At 43.1% G+C, this 9,993-nt stretch overlaps 1 protein-coding gene across 3 annotated transcripts; it reads left to right on the top strand.

The window, feature by feature from the left end:
- The first annotated feature begins 1,069 nt into the window (after nucleotides 1–1,069).
- LOC124643070 lies at nucleotides 1,070–7,855 on the top strand. 3 transcript variants are annotated; one of them, XM_047181915.1, is made up of 7 exons: nucleotides 1,070–1,136; nucleotides 2,649–2,864; nucleotides 4,509–4,704; nucleotides 4,770–4,829; nucleotides 5,269–5,611; nucleotides 5,674–5,879; nucleotides 7,358–7,855. In XM_047181915.1, exons 2-6 carry the CDS (start codon nucleotides 2,745–2,747, stop codon nucleotides 5,855–5,857), a joined length of 903 nt encoding a protein of 300 aa, XP_047037871.1. In that variant the 5' UTR covers nucleotides 1,070–1,136; nucleotides 2,649–2,744; the 3' UTR covers nucleotides 5,858–5,879; nucleotides 7,358–7,855. The 3 variants fall into 3 exon arrangements, with proteins under 3 accessions (XP_047037871.1, XP_047037870.1, XP_047037872.1); XM_047181914.1 differs by having other exon boundaries at nucleotides 4,470–4,704; XM_047181916.1 differs by lacking the exon at nucleotides 4,770–4,829.
- The last annotated feature ends 2,138 nt before the right edge of the window (nucleotides 7,856–9,993 follow it).

Below are 9,993 nucleotides of genomic sequence, written 5' to 3'. Positions count from 1 at the left end.
ACACGTAGTACCATAGATAACAACCTAACACAAAATGTCTCCCACTTTGGTCGGTTAGTACAAAAATAAAGTTAGGAATTTATTGTATTTTTAGATGAAATTATCAATAAATTTCGCTTAATATTGACACAAAATTGTCTTGAGTACATTATTTCTTTGATTTACTGGCTGTAATAGGTAAAAAATGCTACTTACCGATGAAAGGTTATGTTTGGTTGATTTCGTTCACTACGACTTTTACAGCCATTTATACAGCAATTCACCATCACTAGACACTAAATATTACCTTCTGAAATATCAATAAAGTCACAAATTACACAAAGTATGCGTTTTACAGTTTTTAACAACGAAAATATCTTGACACCACAGTTTGTTTGCCATCAATGACCAGTGATGCCAAACAACAAAAAACCGATACGCAAGTAGAGACAAAAAAATCATGCTATGTCCTGCTCACACATACACATTTTGCTAATCTGTCATCTCACCCTTGCAATTATTATTATTCTAAGAGCATGTCTACCTCTATTCTCTGTCTACGGTTTGATTCCACTTTTCACAGATTATTATAAACTCGGCAGAGAGTAGAATTATAAGATTTTTAAGTAGTCTATGGTTAGACAGCATTCCATACCATACCCAGCTAAGTGTTCTCGATGCAGTAATCGAGGAAGTTGATTGGAGCATTGCATTGGAGCCAATGAGGAAATGATACAATAAGGCAAGATAAATAAATTAGACTTAGTATAATAAGCATCTAGTAAAATCTAGTCTAGTCTAATCTAGTAAAAAGTAACCAAAAGTACCTGTGTTGGGCCAAGGTTACACTTAATGAAAGATGGAACACTAACACAGATTAAACCTATAAAATACTATTTAAAATAATGATATAATTGATAAAACAACCGAAACAACAATTATTTTTGTTAAGTTATTAGTATTTAGAGAGGGTTCCATCCTATGCATATGCCCTAGCCAACGCAGACAGGTTGGTCCAGTACCCGTACCAACCCGTACCTCATCTTATCATGCAATCATCAAATCCATCGAGCTAAGAGTTATAAGTCAAGTAATGTCATTATTGCCGTCTCTCAAGTCATTGTCAAGTGTCAGAGACACTGCTGCGCACTGTGCACATCGAGCTTAGAATTATAAGGAGACGCCGTTTTGATATTGACGTATCTATAGTTATATAAATATGAAACAAACTATGCAACATAGTTCTGTCTCACTCTTTCTAAGCAGATAAGTGTATTTGAAAACAGGGACAACAATATTTTTGTGATTGCGTAAAATGGTGACATTTACTTTTGAACTCCTCCTGTTTGTAGGTGCGTGCCATATCTGGCCATATATGTCATGGTAGTTGTGCTGTCAAATAGGTGCTCTTCGTGACTTATTTTTGCTATTTTATAGAATATCACTCGTGTTTACTTTTAAGACTTTACTATTTCAATAGTGAAATAATCAATGAATATGCCTATGTGTTGTATTGTGAAGTGTGGTGCTAGGAAGCACCAAAATCAAGCTGGATTGTCTTTACACAGGTTAGGAACCTATTTTTGCTAGAAACTACATAAAATAATTCACATTTTATAAAAAATATGTTACGGGAACATGAATTGATGGTGAAAGTACTTATATTTTGGTTTATTTCTGTATAAAAACCTATATTTAGAAATAAATGTTGTTTACAATAACATGTTATATTGGCATAGTGCTGTGCAGTTGTCATAATAGTATCGATATAATATCCACTTAATAAGTCTGCTTTTACAAATTTTAACATCAGAATTTACTGTCCCTAAGACACTGAGCCCTCAGAGTTGTGTATTATTTTCAACAAAACATCAGTTAAAAACATTTTGATTAAAAAGGCGTATTATAAAATTCAGGATTTTAAAGACATATTTTATTGAAAATAATATGTTTTGCCTTTTTATTTTCACATGATGCTTCTACGGCGACCACGGGCACGGCAGTGCTTCCGCACAGACGAGCAAATCGGAATGCAAGTTGCAATATTTGCTTGAGAACTTAGTTACCGAGTATAGGTTTCGAATTGTATAAATATTTTTTTCTTAGCACTAAAATTGTTTTGTACAATCGATTAATACATAATTAGCTCCATTTGCATTATATAACTTTCTCATGAATAGCTTGAAAACGATTTTAAATTATTGTATTTTTTTTAAGAGAGTATCTCCTTATGGCGTTTCTTGCGGATTCTTCTTCATAGGACCGAATCTTTGGCACCCTGCAACTAGTCTGTCGTGAAAGAACTTTCATAGGGCTATTTGAAATAATAAATAATTACTTTGCCTGTTTTTTTTTTTTTCAAAGGTATCATCCTACTGAAATGACTCCTCCCATTTGGTTGATGTTGTTGAGGTTATTAGTATCAGTGAAGTTAATGTGATAGTTAGTTCTATGACGAAGAGATTATTTATACTCGGTTATTTTTATGCACCCAGTAAGACTCGTACATACTTCTAACTAGAATACAATATCGATATTTGTTGAATCCGGTAGCGGTACAACCCTAGTAATGGCAGCCATTTTAGTTACTACTGCAGACTGACAGTAGGTGTGCACGTTTTTTTCGTGACATTTCCTGTCCCTATTGTTATATGTCAATGACTGTGCACAGCTGTCAGCTGTCTGTAAGTAAAGTAGATTCAAAATAAACAAAAGTACGACTTAATAATATCTTTAATGAACTTTAATTGAATATTACATGCGTTATGGACGACGAAGATAAACTGCCATTGAAGCGGGTGGAGTTTTCGTTGAATAAGTTTAATGAGGTTGCGATCCCTCATCATTTAGATTTACTGCGACAGCATAAGGCGAATATTATCAAGGTAAGATCGTGCTCTATTTCGATACTCTTTGTCTAGCTGGAGTAGATGGGATTCGATACCGTCACTAAACACGCCTTAATATTTTGGGTTACCATTAAATATATGCGTAATAGTTATGATAATCCGTGCCCGCCATGCCGAATGTTTTTACAGAACGAAAAATGTACTGCTACAAAAAAATTGGCTTGTGATGTAAAATAGCTCAATGACGACTTTGGCACACGTAATCTTGGAATGATTGCGTAGAGTTCATGTTAATTTTAGAGCCCAGTTCAAATTATGAAATTGTTCACCACTGCAATGAACCTTATGTTCATTGATAAAATCCTGTCACCAAACACTAAAAAAGATAAAATACTTCCAGGTTCTTAATAGTCTCTTAGAGAAAGTGGCTTTATGTCAGGTATTATGTTCTAGGATAATGTGAATGAGTGTTAAAGTGATTTATAATTCAAGGGCTCGTACAAACAATGCCAATGTTCAAAACAATTTTTTTGTATGCCAGTTGTAGCAGTTCCATGCCCTCGTCGAGTTCACAGTCCGTTCGAGTGCCCCCTTTTTAGCTCTTCTTGGTTTAAGCCAGTCTCCACTGTAGCTGAATAACTTGGATAGTTGATCTGATCTGGTTACTGTCTAGCCTGGGCATCTTGCAAATTATATTTAAAGATTACAATTTGTATGCACAAAATTATGTTAAAGTGCCAATTGTTGCAATATGTCCAAACTGATTCTACTGTGAAAATGAAAATATTTATTCGCTAAGATATGGTTAACACAAAAGGTGGTAAAAACAAGAAAAGTCACTTAACATATCTCGCCTTCAGTAGGCATGCAAAAATTAAAACATAAATTATGCTTAAACCTATAAAAGCTAATTTATACAATTAATATATTCTTCTATTGTGTAGAAGCACCCTTCTATAAGCTGAGCTTTTAACTTCTTTTTAAATATTGCTTTAGGTAGCTCCCTAATTTCTCTAGGAATTTTGTTATAATATGTTAATTACTATCATTCGAATATTTTTCTTATGTAAGGTACTTCTACATCTTTCCATTCTTAATTTAGTAGGATCTCTCTGCTTAAATTTATAATCATCACTAACTTTGGGATAAAGGTGAGAATGGTTTCTAACAAACATACCTATCTCAGCTATGTATAAGGATACAATATCAAAGTCATAACACTTATTTTTTAAGGTTCCGTACTCAAAGGGTAAAACAGGACCCTATTGTTTTCGCTCCTCTGTCGGTCCGCCCATCTGTCTGTCTGTCACCAGGCTGTATCTCATGAACCGTGATTGTTAGAGAGCTGAAATTTTCACAGATGATGTATTTTTGTTGTGCTGGTATAACAACAAATACTGAAAACTAGAATTAAATAAATATTTTGGGGGGCTCCCATACAACAAACTTTTGTCGTTTTATAAATAATGGTACGGAACCCTTCGTGCGCGAGTCAAGATTCTAGTGGGCGAATACACTTTTTTGTACAACAAAAACTTTGTTTATGTCTGTAGAATTACACCAGAGAACCATACTTACCATATATAGTGGTATTGTATTTGTGATTTTGTATGATTTACTACGTAATATCCTCCGTGGCAGTCTCTGCACGTACTGAGCCTGAGCTCGTGTGTTGCGCAGTACTCGGCGGCGGGCGAGTGGACGCGCGCGCGCGGCGAGCAGACACACGCGCGGCGCGTGGCGGCGCAGCTGCGCGCGCTGCTGGCGGAGCTGGACGCGCTGCGCCGCCGCGTGCGCGCCGCCGACCTGCCGCGCTTCGACGCGCGCACGCAGCGCTCGCGCGACACCACGCTGCGCGCCATCGTCGACTACCTCGGTAACCGCCACCCCTCGCGCAGCGCCGCCCGCACCGACCCCACTACATGATCGCTTGTCTTGTAGGTTTGATAGAGGACAGCTGTAGGGCGCTCGTGGCCTCGTCGCCGCGCCGCCGCCTGCCGGGTGAGCTGCGTCTGCATGAGTCGTTCGCTAACAGTTTGCGTGATCGATAGTTTTGCGACTAATGTCACAGTGTAGCGTGTCGACCCGACGCCGAGTGGAGCGCGGTGCATGTATTCACATAGCTAAAGCTGCAGTGTGCCGTGTGTATGACGTCGGACCAGCTCTAGTGGACTCATGCCTTGTTAACCGATAAGGTTGCTCTTACTCTCCATTACTAAGTATTGTTTAGTTCGCTTCAAACAACTTTGCCCCTCCGACGTTGACCATTAGTGCGCGATGCGTCCAATGGCCAACTTCAGAGCCGTACGAAATCAACGCAAGTAGGTATACTACATCGATTAACAGAAGCAGTACAATCTATTTCCTATGAACACGGCTAGTGGTAGCCGTGACCTGCTGGTCCACAATTATTTATATATCCTGTATATTGTGTGTATAGAAACATCGCCAGTATCAATAAACCGCGCGTCAGACGCGCAAGTGGCGGCGAGCGCCACGTCGACGGAGTCGGTGGGCGTGGTCGCGCACCAGCCGGACGCGGCGGAGGAGACACAGATACAGCTGGTGGTGGACCATGACGAGGCGGCGCTGCGCGAGCGCGAGGAGCTGCTGCGCGGCTGGAGCGAGCTGCAGAGCGAGCTGCGCGCGCTGCACGACGTGTGGCAGACGGCGCAGGCCGCCGCGCTGGCGCAGCGCGACCACGTGGCGGCGGCGGCCGGCAGCGTGGACGCGGCGGCGGACAACGTGAGCGCGGCGCGCGCGCACCTGGCGGCCGGCGAGCGGTGAGTGTGCGCCGGGAGTGCGTGTGTGTCACCGCGGGTCGTGCATGTGTGTGCTCCGGCAGGCTGCGCGCGGGCGCGTGGGGCGCGAGCGGCGCGGCGCTGGGGCTGCTGGCGGGCGGGCCGGTGGGGCTGGCGGTGGGCGCCAAGGCGGGCGCGCTGGCGGCGGCGGCCGGCTCGCTGCTCGGCTACGCGGCCGCGCGGCTGCTGGGCCGCCGCGCCGCCGCAGACACCGACAAGGTGGACTAGCCTTATTAGGTACTTAAGTAAGGTTAGTTTCTTCAAACATTAAATATGTAATTATTTTATTTTAAAATGAAGTAGGTTGTATCGCAGACTAAAATAGCCATTGAACCCAACAGTTAGCCCATAGACTGAACAAATTGAACGAAGTGGACAAAATTCAAAAGCCCTTCGAACAAGCTCCACTTTTGCCTTGGGTACCTATGCCTTATTGTTCACGGACCAGGTTTGCTAATCTCCCGCAATTTATTTCAATTTCCTTCTCTTTCCTTCATCTTCTGGGAATAAATGGCAGTAGGTTATGCATTTGAAATGCGGCGAAACAGGTCATGCATGTACTTTCTTATTACGATACTAGCTTCTACCCGCGGCTTCGCCCGCGTCAAGTTCGGTTATACCGCGTTTCCAAGAGAACTCTTCAAAAGACTGGGATAAAAACCTATCCTATGTTCTTTATCAAGGTCAACTCTATCTCTGTACCAAATTTTATTAAAATCAGTTCAGTGGTTTAGACTTGAAGCGTAATAGACAGACAGACAGTTACTTTCGCATTTATAATATTAGGGGTTAAAGTATGAAATTGCCGTTTTATTCTAGTAGGTTTTTGAATTGCCACAGAATCTTCATGGCTTGATGTTTTCGAATGGAACTTTTTTCACATGGTTCCTGTGATGTTCTTCTTTTAAAAAATGTGAAACATTTGATTATCGATGTTCAATTGTTCTTGTTATTCAACTTAAACAAGAAAGATGGATACAAAGAAAATTTGAGTAATTTTTGAATATGAGTTCCGACGCGGAAGTAAACGGCAGAAACAGCCCGCAATATCAGTGCTGCATTTGAAGAGGTGTCTGCTAATGAACGCACCGTGCGATTTTGGATTAAACGCTTTCGTGGTGGAAACTTCGACTTGAACAACAAGCCACGAGGAAGACCGCCTGACAGGTGATTAACGAGGAATTAAGAGACTCGGTGAAAGCCGATCCTAGTCAAACTACCCAGATGCCCAGCCGAACACCGAATAATGTTGAAAAAATTAGCACTAAGACAGTCACGACTCATGAATCGACCTTCACCGTTATTGCTCCATGACAACGCGAGACCTCTTACAGCAAGAGAAACCGTTTTAACTCTTCAGGAACTGCAGTTGGAAACTATTCGTCTTTCTTCATATTCGCCAGACCTTGCTCTAACGGACTACCATTTTTTTGTGATTTGGACAATTATCTGCGTGACAAGAAGTTTTCTTCCCAGGAGGCAGAACAAAATTCTTTCACACAGTTTGTGCAGTCTAGATCCTCAGAGTTCTATCGTAAGGGCATAAATGACCTTCCTATTAGATGGCAGCAATGTATAGATAATAATGGCAAATATTTTGATTAAATAAGTTTGTTAAAAATTAAAAAAATAATACAATTTAGATTTTCAGTACAAATCGGCAATTTCATACTTTAATCCCTATTATTAGTAAGGATTTACCTAATGGAAATAAACTTACCTTGCCAGGATTGAGGGGTTCCAACGTACAAGATTCTATGGACAGAGCGTAACACCAGCGTCATGTCAGCCCTGAACAAACCTGCTGCTAGTTGTAAGAGTGATAAATGAACTAGTCCACTTAAACTCCATCATATTGCTTATTGATCGATTTGGTCATATGTGTTGGTGGCTCAGATTTGCTTCAAAACACTATTGGACTTGTATAAGGTGAAGTAGTGTGGTGCTGCAAGGCGTCGCTGTGTATAGTCCACGTGCTGTATCTCGCGCGACATCCGCGACACTTACTGACGCTCGCTTGTGATAGTCGCGAGTGTAGCCGCCGCGTGTCCGCGCTCTCCTGTGCCTTCCACACTCATCACACCGCTGCTCGTTTACAACTAACATATCAAATACAAAACAATATTTAATGTGTAGGTAGGTACCTCTATTTAATTTAAGGTTAATGTATGTAGAATGGAATTATACAATTGTAAATCTATTTTGACAATATATTTTTGTTACATAGTAAGCGTACATTATTTATATTCTTTTCCCAAACTTCGCTCCACTAAGTCCGGTTTAACACTTCGCAAGCAGTGTGGAGGCTGCTTATTGTAACACTAGCTGTTTCCCGCGATTGTCCCATTGTCCCATGGAGACTATAACCCGTGCCTAACCCTCCGTACTCTGGTAAAATATAGCCTATGATGATACCCGCAGATAGTGTAAACAAACAAAAAACTTACCACCACTTCCTAGCAAAAACACAAAGGTTAGTTTAAGAAGTGGTGAAGGGTGGGCGTTTCAGGGTCTGTCTTTTGGAAATTTAGACGTTCAATTCAAAAACTCTGTAATACAACCAAGTTATAAACGATTTGAACCCTATTTTTTCCCCCCCTTGTAATGGCATTTACAGAACTCTAACTTCAAAAGTCTTGATTATAGTAATAATGTACTCTGTGGTCTTGATTGGTAATATATAGCCGATTTCGGCGGCCTCTCCAGTCCTGAAGCCATAGCGATTGATAACGCACTTCTTCCAGTCTGCTCCGATTTCCGGTACCTCGGTTCGCTTATTCAGGGCCATGGCGAAATAGATCGGACAGTTACGCACAGAATTAACGCAGGATGGATGAAATGGCGGCGGGGTATGTAAATCGACTTCCTACTCACTAGAAGGCATCACATCAGCAAAGTAGCCAACTGCAAGGTCATACCCGGCGAGAGTCTCACTGCGCAACACCGTCTCCTTGTCATGGATCTCTGTGTGAAGCCCAAAGACAAACGTCCGGAGCCAAATCAGGTGGTGGATGCTTGATGAAAACAAGTCCCATATGCTCGCCTCGGCTATCGGCGACAAGTGCGACGGAGCCGAAGGCGAACTTGTCCAAAAACACTGGGACAGGATTCAGGCATCTGTCACGGAGGCGGCGAAGGCTGTGCTGGGAATGTCTAAGGGTGGACGCAAGTGTGACAAGGAAACTTGGTGGTGGGACGACACAGTCCAGAGGGAGACTAGGGTGAAGAAAGCACTTTTTCTGAAGTGGCAAGCGTCCAACTCTCCCGAAGATCGCGACGCTTACAGGCTTGCAAAACGAGCCACAAAACGAGCTGTAGCCAGAGCCAGACGTAACCACTTACAGCCACTATATGATAGGTTGGAAACGTCTGAGGGGCAAAAGCTCATTTATAAGTTGGCTCGTTCCAGGATTAAAGCGGCACAGGACATCTCCAAGTGCCGCTGTGTCAAAGATCCTGACGGCAACCTGTTATGCGAGGACCTCGCGGTGAAGGAGAGATGGCGCTCTTATTTCCACGAGCTGCTGAATAAGCAGCACAGAGAAGTGCAGCCACCGGACCTCCCTCCGAATCAAGGACTGGTGCCACCGATAACGCCTGACGAAGTCCAGTTGGCTCTTCGCCGCATGAAAAATCGGAAAGCTGTCGGAGCCGATGGAGTCCCCATCGAAGTATGGAAAGCTATGGGGCCTCGTGGGGTGGGCATCCTAACAAACCTATTTAACCGCGTATGGGACACCGGCCGGATCCCGAACCAATGGAGACGGAGTGTCATCACTCCAGTCTTTAAAGGCAAGGGGTCTGTGCAGGAGTGTGGAAACTATCGCGGTATAAAGGTCATGTCCCACACCATGAAGCTCTTTGAGCGGATCGTTGACTCTCGGCTCCGGCAGGAGTGCATTGTTTCGGATTGTCAGTATGGCTTCCGCCCTGGTCATGGAACCATGGACCCTGTTTTCGCCCTAAGGATTGTGATGGAGAAATACAGGGCGAAGAACACACCTCTGCATTTCCTTTTTCTGGACATGCAGAAGGCCTTCGACTGTGTTCCTCGCATGATGATCCCGTGGGCGCTGCGGTCCAAAGGGGTGCCAGAAGTCTATGTTGACATTATCCGAGACATGTACCGGGATTCCGATTCAGTGGTTCGGACCGCTGTTGGTGACACTACACCCTTCCCTGTTACCGTTGGAGTACACCAGGGCTCCGTCCTTAGCCCGTTTCTGTTCAGCGTGATACTGGACTCATTGTCCGAAAGCATCCGAGATGCGCATGAGCAGCCCCCGTGGTTGCTCATGTATGCTGACGACATCGCGCTGGCAGACGCGGACAAGGGACGGTTGGTGCAGCGTGTTAACATGTGG

This window comes from Helicoverpa zea, chromosome 26 (assembly GCF_022581195.2).
Source record: "Helicoverpa zea isolate HzStark_Cry1AcR chromosome 26, ilHelZeax1.1, whole genome shotgun sequence".
Lineage (NCBI taxonomy): Eukaryota > Metazoa > Arthropoda > Insecta > Lepidoptera > Noctuidae > Helicoverpa > Helicoverpa zea.
Note: the sequence above shows the minus strand (reverse complement) of the source record. Positions and strands in the feature narration are given on the sequence as shown.

Bases quoted from the DNA above. Each gene is read 5' to 3' on its own strand.
- LOC124643070 (XM_047181914.1), top strand. From the start codon at position 2,745: ATGGACGACGAAGATAAACTGCCATTGAAGCGGGTGGAGTTTTCGTTG. The intron at 2,865-4,469 runs GTAAGATCGTGC...CCTCCGTGGCAG, and splicing joins ATAAGGCGAATATTATCAAG to TCTCTGCACGTACTGAGCCT. The intron at 4,705-4,769 runs GTAACCGCCACC...CTTGTCTTGTAG, and splicing joins CGCCATCGTCGACTACCTCG to GTTTGATAGAGGACAGCTGT.